The sequence below is a fragment of the Pristiophorus japonicus genome, chromosome 3 (assembly GCF_044704955.1).
Source record: "Pristiophorus japonicus isolate sPriJap1 chromosome 3, sPriJap1.hap1, whole genome shotgun sequence".
Taxonomy (NCBI): domain Eukaryota; kingdom Metazoa; phylum Chordata; class Chondrichthyes; family Pristiophoridae; genus Pristiophorus; species Pristiophorus japonicus.
In genome coordinates this window covers 274668219-274689600 of record NC_091979.1, presented here as the reverse complement: position 1 = coordinate 274689600, position 21382 = coordinate 274668219, and the positions used below count along the sequence as shown (strand labels likewise).

The window sequence follows — 21382 nt, the reverse complement described above, 5'->3', positions numbered from 1 at the left end:
CAATCCACAAATGAATCGTGTTTGTAAAGCTGACATCTCATGCAGTTAATTTTTTTTAAACGTTGGTACTTTGCATATTGCTCGCCGGACAACAACTTTTTATTCCACCCTGAAAAAACCCACACAGATTCATAACAACAGACTGTCCAGGAAGTGACAAGCAGACTTCCCTTTACATTTCAGCTGATGAGGAGTTGTAGTGAGTGGACGGCTCCAAATCGGGAAGAGAGAGGAGGGGTTGAGAGGTAAGTGTAGCAGCCAAGGATTGATCGGAGCCGGGGGCAAGACTGCGGGGCTTGGCAGACGGGCGAGTGGGGAAGAGATTTATGCCGGTATTTGATGCGGGAGCGGGCGAGGCCGGTGCAGGGAATGGGCTGGGGGCGGGGGTTGGAGCCCGTGCCTCCCTCCTCCACGGCGCGGAGTGGAGCGGCTGTGTGCGGATATTGTTGCAATGTGTAAAGTCAGGCTGCGAGAGAGAGTTTGTGACAGTGCCCAGACGGGGCTGGGAGCAGCGCTGAGAACAGCTGAAAGCTTCCTCCCGGGGTGAACATGTCCTCAGCCTCGCACCACCATCGAGAATTGTGAGAGAGGGGGAAAAGCACACCAAAAAGGAGCTGACATCCTGATCTGAAGAAATAACGTTGGAGGAAAAAAAAGATTTATTATATAAAAAAAATATATCTATTAACCGATCCAACACGTCGCATCCTCTTAATCCTGAAAGGATGGATGATCCTGTGGGTATAATTTTCATGTGATTATACAATAGTTTCCTATCCAGCCCGTGTCAAAAGTAATATTTAAATAAATATGTGTGAGAACGAGCAAAGAATGCAAAGGCTCATTTACATGTTGTAACCTATTGTTCAATAGTTTTACTTTGATTTTTTTGTTTGTTTTTAAGAATTTTCTTTGTCGGGTGGGGAAGTGATTATTGTTCGGAGGAGGTGCTGATGGTATTTTTTTTCAGTGGGAGCCTCCAGTTTTTCTTGGAGTGTCTGCTTTTGGAAGGCGGTCGATTCCTTTCCAGTTCATTTAGTGCAGTTTGCCAGCGCACTGCTGGGCTGCGTGAGGCTGCACATGGCGATGGCTCGATACACCGGTCTGCCCTTGAAAGTCGCATTCCCAGCATTAAGTCAGTGGTTTGGAAACCGCCAGGAATCCCGGGGGCTTTTCTTCACAGTGTTGGTTTCTCGTTGTCACCTTTGCACGGCCGCGATTGTATTAAAGGAAAACTGCTTAAAGTATTTTAAAAATTATTTTTTGGGGGGGAAGTAAAAGGTTTGCAGTCATGGTGGGATTTAAAATACACGTTTCTTACACTCGAAGCAAAAATAGTTTCTAGCAAGCAGTTGTATAGATAATTCCTGTGCTCAGATGCCATCTCCAGTTTGAAACAGTAACCTCCCCCTGTCTGGGTGCACAGATCAACATTGCTTTGCTCTATAGAAAGAACAAGCTGGCAGTTGCCGTAATTATAAACATGCAGACAGTTTTTTAAAATGCATTTATGCTTTGCATGGGTGGCTTTTACAATTCTTCGAAAGCAATAAATGATGATTTAGGATTTCTCCCTAACTACGACCAGCACGTAAAATGCAGACTTTGCCGTATTTGCTGATGCTCTAAAGTGTTTCTTGGATCTTTTAAGAGTTGACTGGGGCCTGATGCCACGAGACAAAGTACAGTTTATGCTCCTATTAATTGTGTTGACAAATTAAGGCCTAACTTGGTGCCAAGATCAGATACTGTAGTATATTCCGCCTGTACAGGCGAGTGCCACAATACGCAACTGTTTCTAGTTGGGAGGATGGAATGTGCAAGGTATTTTGAGGTTTGAGATTGGTGTCACATAGAGAACGCTGTACAGTAAGTACACTTGGATGCCTTTGAGCAGGCAGCTGGCGGCAGGGTAAGTACGTGGAGTTGAGATATTGTTTATAATACACGATGTTTCTAATACACATTAGTTCTGCTTGTTCTCACTCACCGCTTACAGTTCATTTGTTGAAGGTCTATTTCCCCCACTGGATCCTCATTTTTTAATGTCTGATGTTTTCCAAGGAAGAACATTACGCCATGCATGGCCCATTATTTTAATGTTGTACTTGTTTCCTATTAGGTTTTGTAGGAAAATGGAAAAATATTTAAAATGTCTGAATGCTTTAAATTATGCTTGAGTGAGCTCTTACACTGTATAGGTATCTTCCTTCCCAGAGAGAATCCACACAAAGTGCTGTTAAAAGTATAACTTTATGAACGTTTATGAAGGAGGGCTGAGGGATATATAATTAAACAATCAGATCTTGAAACTCATTTAACCAAGGCTGAATCATTTACATGTAACTACTTAATTCTCTAATAATATTCCCATTTAGATAGAACTCTCATCTATATAGCACTCTTCATGTTTTTATGATGTCCCAAGGTGCTTTATGGATTACTTTTGAAGTGTAATTGCTGTTTTGTAGGCAAACAATTTTGGTGGTGTTTGAGGGAGGAATGTTGGCCAGGGCAATAAGTGAACTCCCTGCATTTGTTTGAAAAAAAAATGACATCTCATAGCGCCACCATCAATGCAGCATTCCCTTAGCACTGCACTGAAGTGTCAGCGGAGATTATGTACTCCGATTTTTAAGTGGGGCTTGAACCCACAGCCTCTGACTCGGGAAAGAGTGCTACCAACTGAGTAAGCTGATACTTTACTTTGTCTCATAGCATCAGACCTCAGTCAGTTCTTCACAACAAAAGCAACTTTCATTTATGTAGTGTCTTTAATGTAGTAAAAGGTTCCAAAGTGCTTCAAGAAACATTTTAAAGAAAGAATTTAATCATAGAATCATAGAAATTTACAGCACGGAAGGAGGCCATTTCGGACTTCGTGTCCGTGCCGGCTAACAAGAGGCTATCCAGCCTAATCCCACTTTCCAGCTCTAGGTCCATAACCCTACAGGTTACAGCAATTCAAGTGCACATCCAAGTACTTTTTAAATGTGAGGGTTTCTGTCTCCTCCACCATTTCAGGCAATGAATTCCAGACCCCCACAACCCCCTCAAATCCCCTCCAAACCTTGTACCAATTACTTTAAATTTATGTCCCCTGGTTGTTGATCTCTCTGCTAAGGGAAATAGGCCTTTTCTATCCACTATATCTAGGCCCCTCCAAATTTTATACAACTCAATGAGGTCTCCACTCAGCCTTCTCTGTTCCCAGGAAAACAAACCCAGCTTATCCAATCTGTCCTCATAGCTAAGATTCTCCACTCCCGGCAACATCCTCGTAAATCCCTTCTGTACCCTCTCCAGTGCAATCACATCCTTCCTGTAATGTGGTTATCAGAACTACATGCAATACTCCAGCTGTGGCCTAACCAGTGTTTTATACAGTTCAAACATAACCCCCCCCTGCTCTTGTATTCTATGCCTTAGCTAATAAAGCATTTGTATAGTGCCTTTTATGGCCTCGGGATGTCCCAAAGTGCTTCAAGGATAGTGAAATATTTTTGAAGGTTAGTCACTATTGTAATGTCGTCAATTTGTGCATAGCAAAGTCCTACAAACACCAATGAGATACATTAAAAACAGATTATCTGTTAGTAATGTTGGTTGAGGGATAACTATTGATCGGGACACTGGTATAACCTCCCCCCCCCCTATTCTTCTTCAAATAATGCTGTAGGATCTTTTATGTCTCCCTGAGAGGGCAGAGTCCATCTCAGTTTAACATCTCATCTGAAGATGGCACCTCCAATAGTGCAGATCTCCTTCTGCACTGTGCTCAAGTGTCAGCCTGGAATATTTTAGAAGTAATAGTTTAAACTCTGTGTGAAATACTGCTATTGTAGCAATAGAACCAATAACTGTATGTACCTCTTTTAGCTAATAGTGCAATTGTGCCAGTTCAGTTTTGCCATGGTAAGAACAAATGTGCGGACATGTGTGATGCACAAAATGAAACAAGCTTGAGCACTATTAGAATAGCTTGTGTCTTGTAATATCAATTTTCACGTGTCACATTTTTCTACAAAATGTAATGCACATTTGCATAACTTTTATTTTTTTGAGGGAATTCCCTAATATTGAAGTGCAATCTTGAGGCTCCCTCGTTTGCTGTATAACTGTGGCATATCAGCTGCAACCTGTCCTGACAGATGCAAATATTTACAAATTAGTAACTTTAAAACAAGAAAAACATGTCATCTTTCCTTGCTCAGCAATTTCATAAAAGAAAAGGACAACCATTTTATTGTACTAGCTGGAGGGAACTCAGGAATAAAATGTGCAGCTGATGGCATTGAGACTGTTGTGTGTTCTTTTGGATGCTGATGGGGATTTAGCCATGTTTTCACACCCTATTTACTTTGCCATCACCAATTTCTGCCCTGAGCTCACTGATAAAACAGTGAAGTAAACAAACTGGCACCAGTTTTATCGGAGGTGGGATGTTCCACCCACAAAGCTGGCACTAGACCATGCCTCTGGTGGCTGTGTTGTCACAAAGAACTTGCTTCACAGGCACCATATTTTTGACCACGATGGTTATAGTGCTTGGCAAGCCTCATTTAAGCCAGTTCTTTCATTGGCCTATTAATTACCACCCCTGTCACTGGTGAAGATTTTAGTCCCAGCAAATAAAAAAAAAAAATCTTGAATTGTGATTTTAGACTACATTTGTTTTAATATCTTTAAACATTGCATGCCTGTTACCTTGCACACATGCAGTTGTTTAAATGTTGAACAACATTGGAGAAATTGCTTTGTAATATAAACATCATCATTTCTCATCCTAAACTAGGAAGGTACCAGGTTCGATTTCTGGCCTGTGCTAAGGGAGTTGATTCCAGTTGGGAAGCAGCAGGGCACAACAGTTGGTTGCATTTCCCTTGGGATAGGAAAAGGGAAATTGTCAGGAATGCCCACTCCTGATTGCTAAGCAGCAACCCCTATCTGTGGATCAGAAAGAAGGGGAAGAGAGAAAAATAAAAAGGTTAATTTTTACAACACTGGGAACTGTATCTGGCAAGCCAGGACCAAATTTTGAAGTTGAGCTTCAGTACAAGTTCAGAAACATCAACCAAGACTACTCTTCCCAATCGTCGAGTAATGTTATTATTCAAATGTTTGCCGTTCCATGTAACTGGCCAGTAAGGTTTTATTTAAATTGACGACATTTCCATGAAATCTTACTTCATGATGGAGGATGTCTGGAAGAGGAGCTACACACATTTTAGTCTCATTAACATTACACATAAGTGAAGTAATGATGTGTTTGGCTTTGATTTACATTGTTCATCGGCAAACACTTTTTAATCGTAATAGTTTCCATTTGAGAGTTTATGAACATTACAGTAGCAATTGCTTCAAAAATGATTTATTTGAAAACTGCATGTATTGATTTATTGCAAAATCTTGACTTTTTCTGGAAAAAAAAATGATATTATGTAGGATTGAAACATGTTGTCATGTCACTTACTGGCACTTTGGAATTGCTTACTTGACAGTGACATTGGGTGAATTTATGGCAGTCACTGTAAACATTGTTTTTAAACTTTGGATTTGTTTCAGGCTATTAATAGCAAATATAAAACATTTGTTGAAATACTAATAGGACTGGATAACTCAACTGTACATGGATTTGATTGGTCCATAAACACAACTTCTGCTACACTGAGAACTGCTAAATCCTACCCCTTGAGCTGCAAAAGTGGTGACCAACAGCAAAGTTATCACCGTGACATGCTGCCATATTTCTTATGCCATATTAGCATTTTTTCTGATGTGTGTCTTAACTCCCTTGATTATTTTTATAAACCCTTTCCTATTCTCTCATTTTGAATGCATTTTCTGATTTTTGTTTTTCGTATTTTATAGGATTTACCTCCTCCCCCACCGATCAAATCTGAGTTGGCCTTCTGCATAACATGCACAAGTGTAAACCATGTCTTGTAATGACATAGATACCTGGATGTGATTGAAAGGCAGTAATTTAATCCAGGAGTTCAGATGGCATCATAAACCTGGAGAGCAAATTGTGAATCATTCATAATGTCCATTGTATCTATAGATTAAATTACTGTAGAGCATTTTTATATAAAAAAAAAACATTTTCAATTCTGGGTTTGTTTTTGGCCTACCGGTTATATAGAAGACAACGCTCCATATACTTTGCTTTATTCGTCTGTAATGTTCAAAAAGAAGGATTATTGATTTGAGATGCAATTAGTATTGAGTAATGATCCGTAGTTGATTTACCAGAAAATTTAAGTGGAACACATTTTATAAATCACTAAATGTAGCATGTGCCTTGTCTACAAAAATCATACAAATTTTGAAACAGTATCTTAATGGAGAATATATTTGCAAGCTGAAGTTTTTCTGTAGTGAGGTTGGTGTGAAGTATAGTCTCCATTTCTTCTGCAATGAGATGGAGCAGGGGTAACGGCCGTGTTTATTATCTGAGGGTCTATGGTTGATTACAGTTGTAACTTGAGATTTGCTACTTCATGGGATCTGTGTTTTACGCTACAATAACATGGCTTGCCAGTCATCAGCTCTGAGCAAGCTGCCAGTTAGAAATTTACTTCAGACTCATGTGGCCTCTGGGTGAAAACAATTAGCAAGGCATTGACGCAAATGGTACAATGGAGTGTTTTGTATTGTCACTTGTAGTTTGGCAGCTGCAAAAACTAAGAATTTATGGGAAGCAATAATAATAGGCCTTTACTCACATGTAATGCTGTTTTCCTCATGAAAAACATTCAGGATTGTTTTGTAACAAAATCACTTCAAAGCAGAGGCCACTTTTTATGAGCTGGTAATGCCATATTGTAGAGATTTTGTTTGTGCTACTCACCTAAAGGGTCAGTGCCAGCCAATACAAACTGTCTCTCAAAACTCATTGTCCTCGTTCTACATGGTGGAGAGCACATGGACAGGACTGGTATGATGTCATTGAGTCCAGTACTTCACTATTATAATTTTTGTTTCAATAAAATCTAACAAATAATTAAAGCCCTATTATAATGTTTCATAGTGTATCGATGTGGCGGTAGTAAAACCTAACCAGCAGCCAGCATAGCAGGACTGAAATGGAGTTTCCTGAGCTTTCTTGGGACTGAGTCTGTCCGGTACTCCTTTAGAGAAGCTTCAAGCTCTTTCGTCGGAATGATCAAGCCAAGGAGCAGAAGGTGTGCAGCACTGTACCTGAATCCGTCGCTTGAAACCTCTGAATTATTAAAATAATGTAGTCTTGACAGCTTGTTTTATTTGTAAACTGCTGCGTTTCAATTGTAGATAGATTCCAATTAAAAGCCTTACACAATATTAAGTACTTGGAGAATAATAGATAAATAAAAAGAAAACTAAACTGCAAATACTTGAAATCTGAAATGAGAACAGAAATGCTGGAATTACACTTCAGGTCAGTCTGCATCAGTAAAGAGAAAAGGCTGATTAACCTTTCAGGTGCAGGACCTTTTCTCACAATATTGGACCTCTGGGAGTGATTAAGTATTTTTTTTAGAGGTTTTGTTGCATCATAATCCATATCACTGAAATAGCTTACAAGTGTCACCTTGTCCAATCCCAGAGATAAGATTATGGCTGTGACTCCCTAGGGCTTATGAATGGTCTATATATTATGGATATAAAGTATTGGTGTAGTTATTAGCTATTGCTGGCATCTAAATTATTTGAAAGCTGTGATACATATTTATCAAAAAGTTTGCTGGTTCTATAATATGATGTGTTACAATGCATGCTGGTATGAACCAGTAGTGATATATCATCTTGCCTGTGCCATTGAGATAGGTGCAGTGTAGAAGCTTATTATCTGCCGAAAGGGATCGGTGGGAAAATGATGAGCTTGTTGCCAAACATTCTTCTTGCACGTAGCTGGAACAAGAACAACATTTGTGGTGGCCGAGGAGCAGGTTGTTTGTTTGGCCTCTCAGATGGAGAGTGGGTGGGGATAGCATTAAAAGTGGCAGTAAAGGGAAATTGTGAGAGGCCTGCCATTTTGTAGGGGTGAAATGCCAGTCCAAGGGTTGATCCTGCAGCACAACTCTGTCCCTCGCAACTTCTCCAGTACCGTTTCCAGGGTGGGCGAGCACTCCTTCTGCCTGGCTGCCAATATGCCCAAGGACCACTTTGGGAGCATGTCTGGGGATCCTTCCTGGACTTCCCTGGAAATTCCATCCAGCTCACCACTGCTAGGCCCAGTGGCACCTGTACCCGCTGAGAGCAGGCAGGGGTCCCTTTCTGGACCTGGAAGAGACTCCATGAATAAATAAAAAGCTTGTTGATCCCACAGGCTGCCTGTTGCGTCCCGAGAGGAATTGTAAAATTTGCAAAGCTATTTTCCTTTGGCCTTTTCCAGGCCTCTTGCATCATTTTTCAGTGTGGCAGGGTGCTACTGCAATTTCTGACTCGGTGAGGCAGGGGCCTTTGTTGCACTGATACAGCTGCAGGTGTCCGCCCCGAATATTCTAATGACCCCAGGCCCCGGATTTGGCATAGGGCCAACGGCAGATCTAAGAAGAAGGCAGAAGTCTTAACTCGTTGCAATTTGGTCTCTTTTTAAAAAAGTCTGTGAAACTCCTAGACTTATATCTTTAATATTGAAATGAATCTAGGATGCCCTCAGATTTATTTTGAGTGGAAGTGTTTAGTTGAAGGTCACAGTGGAGAACCATACCTTTTTGGATTCACTTGTTTATCCTGTTCCCTTTTATTACCCACTTCCTCCTTCGCTTCCAGTTTCACGCTGTCTACCTTCAGATCCTCACTGGGAACAACGGGCTATGCCTCGGGGGATCCAGAATTTGTTCCATATGTTGTATAATTTGTTCTCCTGTATGTTGAGCAACATATCAGAGTGTAACACATTGCATTGCTGGCTGAGTGATAAGTGAGTTTGACCTGTGATTTTTTAACATGAGTTTGTGCTGTCCGTCACTGCACGCAGCAAGTCATAGTGCTGTCACAGGCAAGATAATTACGCACTGAGGGAAATTTGCAGCTCAACCACGCTGTGCTGTTCTTGTGCTCTTCGAAACAGCAAAGGCCTGGGAATAGGTTTTCTGCTTTTTGGTTGGAGAATGGTACAAGGCGCAGGAAAAGCCAAAGAGAGGGATAAAATAAAACACTTCTAAAAATGGTGACTTTGGGGCTCCCACCATGTGGTGTGGTATTGAGCTCGACATGACATCCAAAGTTCAATTCCTGTTCTATGCCACGTTAGATGGTGTCGGCGCGAGTGAGGGCAGGAGGGCTACAGTTGGCATCAGCAACTCCGTTAGGGTTTTTCCCACTCCGGAGAACCAGTAGTTCCAGTTGGAACAGGGCTGAAAATCCTGCTAACACTCCAGCCTAGATTTCCAATTGGTGTTAATACATCCAATTTAAGCAGCTTGACGCTAATGTTAAACATAATTCCAATTGGAAGATCTAAGAATCACCATCTCGGCTCAGACAAGAAACATGGTCATTTGCGTGAGCTATTGGAGGGCTGCCAGCACCGACTGCCAACCCTGATCCCACATGTGTCACCATCTTCAGAAGAGGAGGGGAGAAAGGAATTCAAAATAATACATGTAACATATGGACAAGATCCCATGGGGATGTTTTTCATAACTTGGTGCTTGTGATCATCGAATCATAGGATGGTTACAGCACAAAAGGAGGCCATTCTAGCCCATGCCTGTTCTCTGCAAGAGCACTTCAGCTAGTCCCACCCCCTGCCCTTTTCCCACAGCCTTGTGATTTTTTTTCCTTCAGGTATTTATCCAATTCCCTTTTACATAAGAACATAAGAATTAGGAACAGGAGTAAGCCATCTAGCCCCTCGAGCCTGCTCCGCCATTCAAAAAGATCATGGCTGATCTGGCCGTGGACTCAGCTCCACTTACCCGCCCGCTCCCCATAACCCTTAATTCCCTTATTGGTTAAAAATCTATCTATCTGTGATTTGAATATGTTCAATGAGCTAGCCTCAACTGCTTCCTGGGCAGAGAATTCCACAGATTCACAACCCTCTGGGAGAAGAAATTCCTTCTCAACTCGGTTTTAAATTGGCTCCCCCATATTTTGAGGCTGTGCCCCCTAGTTCTAGTCTCCCCGACCAGTGGAAGCAACCTCTCTGCCTCTATCTTGTTTATCCCTTTCATTATTTTAAATGTTTCTATAAGATCATCCCTCATCCTTCTGAAGTCCAACGAGTAAAGACCCAGTCTACTCAATCTATCATCATAAGGTAACCCCCCCCCCCCCCCCCCCCTCATCTCTGGAATCAGCCTAGTGAATCGTATCTGTACCCTCTCCAAACTAGTATATCCTTCCTTCAGTAAGGTGACCAAAACTGCACGCAGTACTCCAGGTGTGGCCTCACCAATACCCTATACAGTTGTAGCAGGACCTCCCTGCTTTTGTACTCCATCCCTCTCGCAATGAAGGCCAACATTTCATTCGCCTTCCTGATTACCTGCTTCACCTGCAAACTATCCTTTTGTGACTCATGCACAAGGACCAATTGTGGAGCAGTGGAGGCGTGTCCTGCACAGTAGGAGCTGAGCTGCTGAGAGAGGAGCAGCTACCAACCTTAGCTCCTGCCTTGGAAGGCCTGGAGAGCCCTGAGAACAGCCCAGGAAGAGAAGGAAGGAAGGGGCTTCATCACCAACTTTCACCCAGAGGGAGAGGAGGAAAAAGCAGAAAACTTTTACTAACTTAACATTCTGCAAAGAGTTGGAGAGAGGGGGAAAGACCAACAACAACATCCAGTGTGGAAGGAGGGAGACTCTACCATTCTACAGGTGGGTGTGTTTTGGTGCAGTCCTCATAGACTTTGTTGTATCGGTGGGGGGAGGAAAGAAGACCACTGAGGGCCGGAACATCGCGGGGGGTGTGTGTGTGTGTGGAAGTGTGTGTGGGGGCCTTGTTTACAACTAGGCCCCCCCCACAATTGGACCCCCCCCCCCATTGCCTAGCCTGGGATAGCTGGAGCTACCAGGCTCAAGAATATTTACCAACTATTTAAACATCATCATTAGGAGTGTGTGCCTGGTGGCTCGAGCTGCCCCAGGTGAAGACATCTTCTCCCCTCACCCGAAGACCACCGCAAAGACTATTTGTGTTTTGCCATCTGGGGATTGCACCCATCCACAGCTGCGAGGGGAGACCTGCCCTCGCAGTTCCCCCCCCTTCCTACCCCCCTCTCTCTTTCTCTGTTACTCTCTGTTTCTCCCCTCTCTCTCTGAGACCCCTTCCTCCTAATTTAAAAAAAATAGAAAACAATTAAGACAACTGAGCAGAGGGAGCAAGGCCCCTCCCCAATTGCCAACTAGGGGAGAGGTGTGCCTCGTTAAGAGCTCCTCTGCTCAGTCTAATCAAACGAGGCCAATCAAGACCATTAAGGCCTGTGACTTTGGGGTGGGTGTAGCCCTTAAAGGGACCCCGTGATGGCGACCCCATCCACGCCGGTGGCAGGGCCAGCGAAGACATATGCGCAGGTGGCAACCGCTTCCACGGCACCTCCTGCGCCACCCGCTGCCCTGCCACCATTCAGACTTATTACGAAAAAACACTGGGTCAAGAGCTACACTCACCCCACAATGACCATCGAGGAGTGTGTGCGGGCGATGGCTGGGGTAGTCGGCCCCTCGGCCATTGTCGCAGCCTCCAAGATATCTGGGAAGGCCGTGTTCTTCCTGGGGTCGGAGCGGGCGGTGTCCCTGGCCCTCGAAAAGGGGCTCACGGTGGGCGGGACGTTCCTGCCGGTGGACCCTCTCGAGGCCACCGCGCAGAGGGTCATCGTATCAAACGTCCCGCCCTTTGTTCCCGCTGAGCTCCTCCCTCACCTACACCAACTGGGGGAGGTAAGGTCGGGGATCAACCCCATACCGCTCGGCCTCAGGGAGAACAGCCTGCGCCACGTGTTCTCCTTCCGCCGCCAGCTCTTTGTCCGGCTGGCACGGGAGGACACGACGGAAGGGCACTTTAATGTGGTGCACGAGGGGACTGCCTACCGCGTCTTCTGGACGTCGGACGGCGTGCTGTGCCATGCCTGTAGGGAGGTGGGGCATGTTCGTAAGAACTGCCCCGCCTCCAAGGCCGCCAAACCACCGAAGGCGGCCAAGGCTGGCGCCGCCGCCACCCCTCCCCCTAGTTGCGTCCGCGTGCCGGGAGCCGTAGGTGCGCGGGCATCGTCGGGGGCCTTTGTTTTCACGGCCTCCGGCGGGGGGGAGGGAGAGTGTCCGACCGGAAAGAAGGCGCGGAACAAGGTGAAACATCTAGAGGCGGGTCCCCTCAGTGCGCCGGAAAGATTGACCACCGCGCTCAGCCCAACCCAGTCACCGGCGAGCGCGGGGTGCCCTGAGACCGTGCCCGAGCCCTTGACCAATACCGCAGAGGGGCTCGGGCGAGGGCAAGAAAAGGAAAAGGGGGGGGCGGAGCGGGAGGCCTCGGCAGACATGGAGGTCTCCCTGCCTCAGCGCACCCCCAGCAACAAAAGGAGGCGCCGCTCCGATGAGGCGGAGGGGGAACAACATCCCTCCGCGGAGGAGTTGGTGCCCGCCGCGTGTCCCGCGTCCCCCACCAGCGCCCCCAAGCAGCGCCGTAGGCGGGAGGAGTCTGTCCCCGGGGAGGGTGAGACAGTCGAGGCTGCCCAGCCTCTGCCTCCCGGGGATGGCGTGGAAGATCTGCCTGTCGTGGGAGGCGTGGGGACCGCGGAGGAATGCATTGCCGCCGGGCCAGGCGTCCCGGGGACTGAGGCGGGCGGGGCCGAAAAGGCCGAACCTGAGCCCGCCCAGCCAATACCCAACTTCCCCCGGGATTTGCACGACCCGGCAGAAACCGAAATCAAGGAATTTAATGACACTGTAGATGCTGGGCCGGGGGGTGGCAGCGGGGAGGGGGAGGAACACCCACCCTCGCCCCTTACTTTTGGAGCTGGAGCACTTGGGGAGCCTGGGGATTTCCTATGGCCGGATCTCTCCTTGTTCCCCGGTTCCTGGGGCGGAGGGGGAACCCCTTCCGCTGTCGTTTCCCGACCCAGCACCATTTTTAAATGAGCCCAGTGGGGACTCCTCTGCCGACGATCCTGGGGGTGGGATCGGGGCAGAGCCAGGGCCGGTTGGAGCGGCCGGGTCATTTGCCGTACCTTGTGCGGTCGATGGGCCGGCTGCTGGCGGCCACCTCCCGGAGGAGGACGGGGACTCGGTGGGGGACGCGGGAGAAGAATTAGAGACCACCGCCAGGGAGGAAAAATGGTCCGAGCCAGAGCTGATCAAGGGGTCCGTCCGCGCCGCCGTTAAAACCTTGGCCGCGGGCGGGCCCTTGACAAAGGAGCAACACCTTGAGCTGTGCGAGCTCGAGGGACTCCTCGCTGGGCTGCGGAGGGAGCGGAGTTCAACAAAAGACTCCGCTCCCTCCCCCACAATAGGTTAAGGTAGAGGTTGTACTATGCTTTTGCCATGAAGATAACCATAGCCAGCCTCAACATCAACGGCGGCAGAGGGGCACGCCGTAGATTTGACAATTTTTCGCTCCTGCGGGAGGGGAAATATGCGGTGTGCTTCCTGCAAGAAATCCACACCGTTCCGGGAGACGAAGCCACGTGGCTCCTGGAATGGCAAGGAGAGGTCCGCATGAGCCACCTCACCGCCATTTCTAGTGGGGTGGCCATCTTGCTGGGCCCGCATTTTCAGCCGGAGATCTTTGGGGTCGAGGAGCCCGTGCCAGGCCGCTTGCTGCACGTAACGGTTCGCCTGGGGGACGTGCCGCTCCATCTCGTGAACGTGTACGCCCCTCAGCCCGGCCCGCAGCAAACGCGCTTCTTTGAAGAGGTGTCCGCTCTTCTTGGCTCCGTCGACGTCGGCGACTGCATTGTCCTCGGGGGGGATTTTAACTGCACCCTCGAGGCGAGGGACCGCTCCGGTGCCCCGCAGTGCATGACGGCGATGGAGAAGTTGAGGGACCTGGTCGGGTCCTTCGACTTGGTGGACGTCTGGCGAAATCTCCACCCCGACTCCAGCGCCTTTACTTGGGTGAGGCCTGGAGTAGGATGGTCCAGAGTCGACCGCCTTTACGTGTCTCGGGCGTACGTTTCCTGCGTCCCGGCGGCCTCCATGCGGCCGGTGCCGTGTTCGGACCACCACCTGGTGTGGGCGGAGCTCGCTTCGCTCCGCGCGAGGCGGGGTCCGCGTTCTGGCACTTTAACAACCAGCTGCTGGAGGACGTGCGGTTCCAGGACTCGTTCCGTCGATTCTGGTCCGACTGGAGAAGGAAGCAGGGGGGCTTCCCCTTCTTGAGGCTATGGTGGGACGTGGGCAAGGCTCACGTCCGCGTCTTCTGTCAAGAGTACGCGAGGGGGTCGACCAAGAGGCGGGCGGCCAGAGTCGGGCGCCTAGAAAAAGAGGTGCTCGACCTGGAAGCCCGTCTCGGTCAAGTCGTCCAGGACCTGGCCCTGCGGACGGTGTACAAAGCGAAGAAGGCCGCGCTGAAGGACCTGCAGCTCGTCGGGTCCCGAGGTGCGTTCGTGAGGTCGCGGATCCGGTTCCTGCGGGATCTGGACCGCGGCTCCCCCTTCTTCTACTCGCTGGAAAAAAGGCAGAGTGTCCGTAAGCAGCTCTTGACGCTGCTGGCCGACGACTGCTCTCTCGTCTCGGATCCGGAGGGCGTCAACAACAGGACCCGTGAATATTACGGGGCTCTGTTCTCTCCGGATCCGTCCAGCGAGGAAGCGCGTAGAGTTTTGTGGGAGGACCTGCCGAAGGTCAGCCCGGAGGGCGCCGAAAATCTGGAAGCTCCACTAAGCCTGGCGCAGCTGATCGGTGCCCTCGACCGACTCTCGAGGGGAAAATCCCCGGGGCTGGACGGGCTGACCGTGGAGTTCCACAGGGCGTTCTGGGACGTCCTGGGGAGCGACTACGCGCGGGTCCTGGGGGAAAGTCTGGCGACCGGGGAGATGCCCCTCTCTTGGCGCAGGGCAGTCATCGTCCTGCTGCCTAAGAAGGGCGATCTCCGCCTCCTTAAGAACTGGCGCCCGGTCTCCCTCCTCAGCACGGACTACAAAATCTTCGCCAGGGCGATGTCTGCTCGCCTTGGTGCCGTGCTGGACCACATGATCCACCCCGACCAGTCCTACACGGTTCCGGGCCGGACAATCCACGACAACATCCATCTGGTCCGGGACCTCATCCATTGTTCCCAGGAGGCTGGTCTGTCGGTCGCCTTCCTATCCCTCGACCAAGAGAAGGCGTTCGACAGGGTGGATCACGACTATCTGCTCGGAACTCTGCGCGCTTTCGGGTTCGGGACGCATTTCGTCGCCCGGATCCGACTTTTGTACACCGCCGCGGAGTGTCTGATTAAGGTTAACGGGTCCTTGACTGCGCCCCTTCGCTTTAGGAGAGGGGTGCGCCAGGGATGCCCCATGTCCGGCCAGTTATACGCCGTTTGCGTGGAGCCTTTCCTGCGCCTCTTGCGGACGAGGTTGACGGGACTGGCTCTGCAAGGGCCGGGCGTGGAGGTCGTCCTCTCGGCTTACGCCGATGACGTGCTCCTCGCGGTAGAGGATCCCGCTGACCTGTGGAGGATGCGTGAATGCCAGGAGATTTACTCGGCCGCGTCCTCCGCCAGGATCAACTGGGAGAAATGTTCCGGACTCCTGGTAGGTCAGTGGCGGGTGGACTCCCTGCCGGAGGAGCTCAGGCCTTTTGCCTGGAGCACGACCAATCTCCTCTATCTGGGAGTCTACCTTAGCCCCGACGAGGGAGCCTGGCCGGCGAACTGGCAGGAGCTGGAGGCCAAGGTCGCCGCTCACCTAGGGCGCTGGACAGGACTGCTCCGAGTGCTGTCCTACAGGGGTCGAGCGCTAGTCATAAACCAGCTGGTGGCCGCAATGTTGTGGTACCGGCTGGTCACTTTGACCCCTCCCCCTGCGTTTGTCGCCAAGATACAGAAGAAGCTGGTGGACTTCTTCTGGAACAACAGGAAGCACTGGGTCTCTGCTGCGGTCTTGAGTCTCCCGCTTGAGGAGGGCGGTCAGTCGTTGGTGTGCGTCAGCGCCCAGCTCGCGACTTTCCGTCTTCAGACCCTGCAGAGATACCTTTACGTCGAGCCCCCTCCTAGGTGGTGTGCTCTGGCGACGTATTTCTTCCGCCAGCAGCGCGACCTCAATTATGACACGCAGCTCCTGTTTGTGAACTTGGGGGGTGTCAGGACCACCCTCCGGGAGCTGCCTGTCTTTTACAAGGAACTCATCAGGGTCTGGAATAAAGTCTCCACCAGGCGCAGCTCTCCGCCGGCTGGAGTGGCGGCCGTCCTGCAGGAGCCGCTGCTCGGGAATCCGTACCTCCACGACCGAGGTTTTATGTGGCAGTCGGAAGAGAGGGCTGTGGCTGGTGAGGTGACCAGGGTCAGGGACCTGCTCGATGGCGGAGGAGCGGGCTGGATGGCGCCAGACACGCTGGCGCGGCGCCTAAATTCTGCCAACGTCCGCCACGCGGCCGATGCCATCGAGTCGCTAAAAACAGCTCTGGGCCCTGACTCCGTTGGGTGCATCGAGGAGGCTCAAGCATGTGGGGAGATCCTGTCCGAACTGACCCCCGTCCGGACGGAATTCCTCATCGGCGCCAAACCCCGGAACCTCCCTCCGGGGCCGGCGCCTCACAACTTGAGCCGCCTCGGGGAAATCCCTTCCGTGCCTTTCAGTTCCGCGCGGAGGGGTTTCCTGTACGGGCTGCTCCTGCACACTCTCAACTTTGCCATCCTCGCCGGCCGTCCGGACACGCCATGGCGTACCATCCTGCCGTCCGGAGGAGGCGGGGGTCCCCGATGGAGGGCACTCTACGCAGGGGTCCTCCCACTATTCATCGGGGACTTGGCCTGGAGGGTGGTGCATGGAGCAGTGCCGTGCAACAAATTTTTAAGCCGGTTCACGGACTCCCAGGCCGCCTGCAATTTCTGCGGTCTGGAAGAGTCCGTGTTCCATGTTTTTATGGAATGCACAAGGTTGCAGCCCCTGTTTTATTATTTGAAGGGGCTGCTCCTGAAATTCTGGCTGCACTTCAGTCCCACTCTCCTGATCTTTGGGCACCCTGTGCGGAGGGGAGAGGGTAGGTCCGAAGGCCTCCTCGTAGGACTGCTCCTGGGCACGGCCAAGGGTGCCATCAGCCGGTCCAGGCAGCGGGCGGTCGAGGGGGTCGTTCAACCTGACTGCCTGCCTCTCTTCCGCTCTTACATCCGGTCCAGGGTGTCCTTGGAGATGGAGCACGCGGTGTCCACCGGTACGCTCGCGGCCTTCCGCGAGAGGTGGGCACCGGAGGGACTGGAGTACATCATCACGCCCGGCAACCAAATTTTAATTTGATTTTACGTTTTTAAGTTTAATTTGTTTTAATTGCCGGTGCTTTTAGTGTCCCCTTCCCTTTTATAGGGGGCACTGGAAAATTGTGATTTTAGTGCCCCAAAAAAACCCACAAAAAACACAAAAAAAAACCAAAAAAAGGAAAAAAAGGGCCTTGTAAATGTCTGGTGTGTCACCCAGGTCGGGTGGCACGGTTTAATGTTTTATGTTTTGTAGGTAGACTCAAGGATGCACAAGGATCCCCAGGTCCCTCTGCACCGCAGCATGTTGTAATTTCTCCCCATTCTAATAATAATCCCTTTTACTGTGTTTTTTTCCAAGGTGGATGACCTCACATTTTCCGACATTGTATACCATCTGCCAAACCTTAGCCCATTCGCTTAACCTATCTAAATCTCTTTGCAGCCTCTCTGTGTCCTCTATACAACCCGCTTTCCCACTAATCTTTGTGTCATCTGCAAATTTTGTTACACTACACTCTGTCCCCTCTTCCAGGTCATCTATGTATATTGTAAACAGTTAAAAGCCACAATTGAATCTGCCTCCACCACCCTCTCAAGCAGTGCATTCCAGATCCTAACCACTCGCTGGTTCTTCTGCCAGTCACATTAAATCTGTGTCCTCTGGTTCTCGACCCTTCCACTAATGGGAACAGTTTCTCTCTATCAACTCTGTCTCGACACTTCATGATTTTGACACCTCTATCAAATCTCCTCCTTGGCGCAGAGATGGTTGAGAGAACAACCCCGGCTTCTCCAGTCTATCCACGAAACTGAAGTCCTTTATCCCTGGAATCATTCTCGTAAATCTTTTCTGCATCCTTTCTAAGGCCTTCACATCCTTCCTAAAGTGCAGTGACCAGAATTGGACACAATACTCCAGTTGAGGTCGAACCACAGTGTTTTATAAAGGTTCATCATAACTTCCTTGCTTTTGTACTCTATGCCTCTATTTATGAAACCCAGGATCCCGTAGCTTTTTTAACTGCTTGCTCAAACTGCCCTGCCACCTTCAACGATTTATACACATATACTCCCAGGTCTCTCTGTTCATGCACCCTCTTTAGCATTGTACCCTTTAGTTTATATTGCCTCTCCTCATTTTTCCTACCAAAATAGTATCATTTTGCACTTTTTTCTGTGTTAACTTTCATCTGCCACTTATTTGCCATTCCACCAGCCTGTCTGTCTGTTATGTATGCAATAAAGGTTCAAAGTGAGTACTGTTTAACTAAGCAAGATACAACCTTGGCTCTGTTCACTGATGACCCTCGAGTCCTCTGAAGACTGCTGGTAGGTTGGTTGATTGTTGATGGTTTCTTCATCTGACTGTTCTGGCTCGTCTGTGTGCCTCAGCTTTGTTTGATGCAAGAAACACATGGAAGTTTGCCCATTCTTGAGCTTAATAACGAATACTCTGTTGCCCTCCTTGGCCATGACTACCAGCGATCCATTTGGGATCCTGATCATAGTTCAACACATACAGGATCATTAACAGAAAACGCGCGTGACACAATTGCGCGATCGTGGTACCCTTGTTGACTTTGTCTTCTGTATTCAACGTGATTATTTAAATCCGGGTGTACCAGAGATAGCTTGGTCTTAAGACCTCTTTTCATCATGAGTTCAGCAGGCGAGATCCCTGTGAGTGTGGGGTCTTGTCCTGTAACTCAGCAGTATGCAGGACAAGTGGGTCTGCAGTGACCCTTGGGTTACTCTCCTCATGCTTTGCTTGATAATTTGTACTGCACGTTCTGCTTACCCGTTGGACGCAGGCTTGAATGGTGCTGACCTTGCATGTTTTATGCCATTAAGTTTCACAAACTCCTGACTGGTGAAGCATGACCTATTGTTGCTCACCACTATGTCAGGCAGACCATGTGTCGCGAACATGACATTGAGATTCTCTATGGTTGCTGTGGATGTGCTGGGTGACATGATTATGCATTCTGTCCACCACTACTAAAAACATCTTGCCCAGGAAGGGACGTGCAAACTCTACATGGATCCTGGACCAAGGTTTGGATGGCCACAACTACAGACACAGCGGCGATTCTGCTGGTGCTTTGCTGAACTGCATGCAAGTGTTGCACTGATGCACGCATGCTTCTAGCTCAATCAATTCCTGGCCACCATACATGGGACCTGGCGATGGCCTTCATCATCACTATATCAGGATGTGTGTTGTGTAATTCATGCACGAACTTCTCTTTCCCTTTCTTGGGCATTACAACATGATTGTCCCACAATATGCAATCTACTTGAATAGACAGTTCGTTCTTGCGACGAATGCACCTGTTTGGCCTCCTCGTACATTTGCTTAGGTAGAGCAGACCAATCCCCTTTTGAGGATGCAACCCTTTACCACCGATAAAATCAGGTCCTAGCTAGTCCAGATCATGTCTTGTTGAGCCGTGACAGGGGTTCCTTCACTCTCAAAAGCATTCATGATTAACATTAAATCTGCCGGTTGTGGCGTTTCCACCTCCGGTGTGAGCAACAGCAACCGGCTCAAAGCGTTGGCACAATTCTCTGTGCCAGGTCTGTGGCGAATGACATAATCATAGGCAGATAATGTCAGCGCCCACCTTCGTATGCGGGATGAAGCATTGGTAATGATACTTTTGCTCTCGGAAAACAATGAAATGAGCGGCTTGTGATCAGTCTCCAATTGGAACCTCAGACCGAACAGGTATTGATGCATCTTTTTAACACTGTACACACACGCTAAAGCTACTTTTTCTACCATGCTGTAGGCTCTTTTTGCTTTAGACAAACTTTTGGATGCATACGCGACAGGTTGAAGTTTCCCTGACTCATTGACTTGTTGGAACACGCAACCAATTCCATATGACGATGCGTCACAGGCCAAAACTAAACGTTTACATGGGTCATAATGTACCAGCAGCTTGTTCGAGCAAAGCAGATTGGTGGCTTTCTCAAAAGCTCTGTCTTGTGATGCGCCCCACACCCAGTTGTTTCCTTTTATCAATAGTAAGGTGCTCAATTTAGGTAGGAAATTACCAAAGTAGTTGAGTAGACCCAGGAACGAACACAGCTCCATCACATTCTGTGGCTTGGGTGCATTCTTGATGGCCTTGGTTTTTACGTCAATAGGTCAGTAGGATTTTCCTCCTGAGGAATTCGACCTCCGGTGCCATGAAGACGCACTTCGAGCGTTTCAGTCTGAGTCCCACTCTATCCAAATACAGTAGAACCTCTTCCAGATGTTCCTTGGAATCACGACCAATGATTAGGATGTCATCTTGGAACACGACAGTTCTAGGAACGAACTTCAGTAGACTTTCCATATTCCTCTGGAATATTGCTGCAGCCGAGCGAATTCTGAAAGGGCACCTGTGGTAAATAAATAGTCCTTTGTGCGTGTTAATGCACGTATGTTTCTTTGATGTATCGATCAAATCCTGTGTCATTTAGGCCGATGTCAAGTCCAGTTTTGTGAACAACTTCCCACCGGCTAGCATCGCAAACAAGTCATCAGCCTTCGGTAATGGGTACTGATCTTGTTTCGAAACCCTGTTGATCGTAGCCTTGTAGTCTCCACAGATTTTGACTGTGCCATCACTTTTCAGCACAGGAACAATGAGGCTGGCCCATTCATTAAATTCAACCGGTGATATGATCCCTTCATGCTGGAGTCTGTCTAGTTCAATTTCGACTTTCTCCCACATCATATACGGCACTGCCCGAGCTTTATGATGGACGGGTCTTGCATCTGAGTCCATGTGGATCTGCACCTTGGCTCCCAGGAAGCTGCCGATACCCGGTTCGAACAGCGAGGGGAACTGGCTCAATCCTCTGATGACAACACCTTTTATGTTGTTCCAGTTGCATCTGATTTTCTCCAACCAGCTCCTACCGAGCAGCTTTGGGCCATTGCTTGGAACAATCCACAGCAGTAACTCATGAACCACAGCGTTATAAGACACACTAATTTGTGCACTGCCAATCACCTTTATCAGTTCTTTGGTGTATGTGCGCAGCTTGGCGTTAACAGGGC

General features: G+C 48.7%; 1 protein-coding gene across 2 annotated transcripts in view; it reads left to right on the top strand.

Annotated features, from left to right (window-relative positions):
- The first annotated feature begins 354 nt into the window (after positions 1-354).
- Positions 355-21382, top strand: part of fam53b (family with sequence similarity 53 member B) — a 105970-nt gene continuing 84942 nt past the window's right edge. For both annotated transcript variants that reach the window (XM_070875017.1, XM_070875016.1), the window contains exon 1: positions 355-737. In XM_070875017.1, the coding sequence (XP_070731118.1) occupies positions 726-737 (12 nt within the window). In that variant the 5' untranslated portion in view covers positions 355-725. The remainder of the gene's footprint in view (positions 738-21382) is intronic.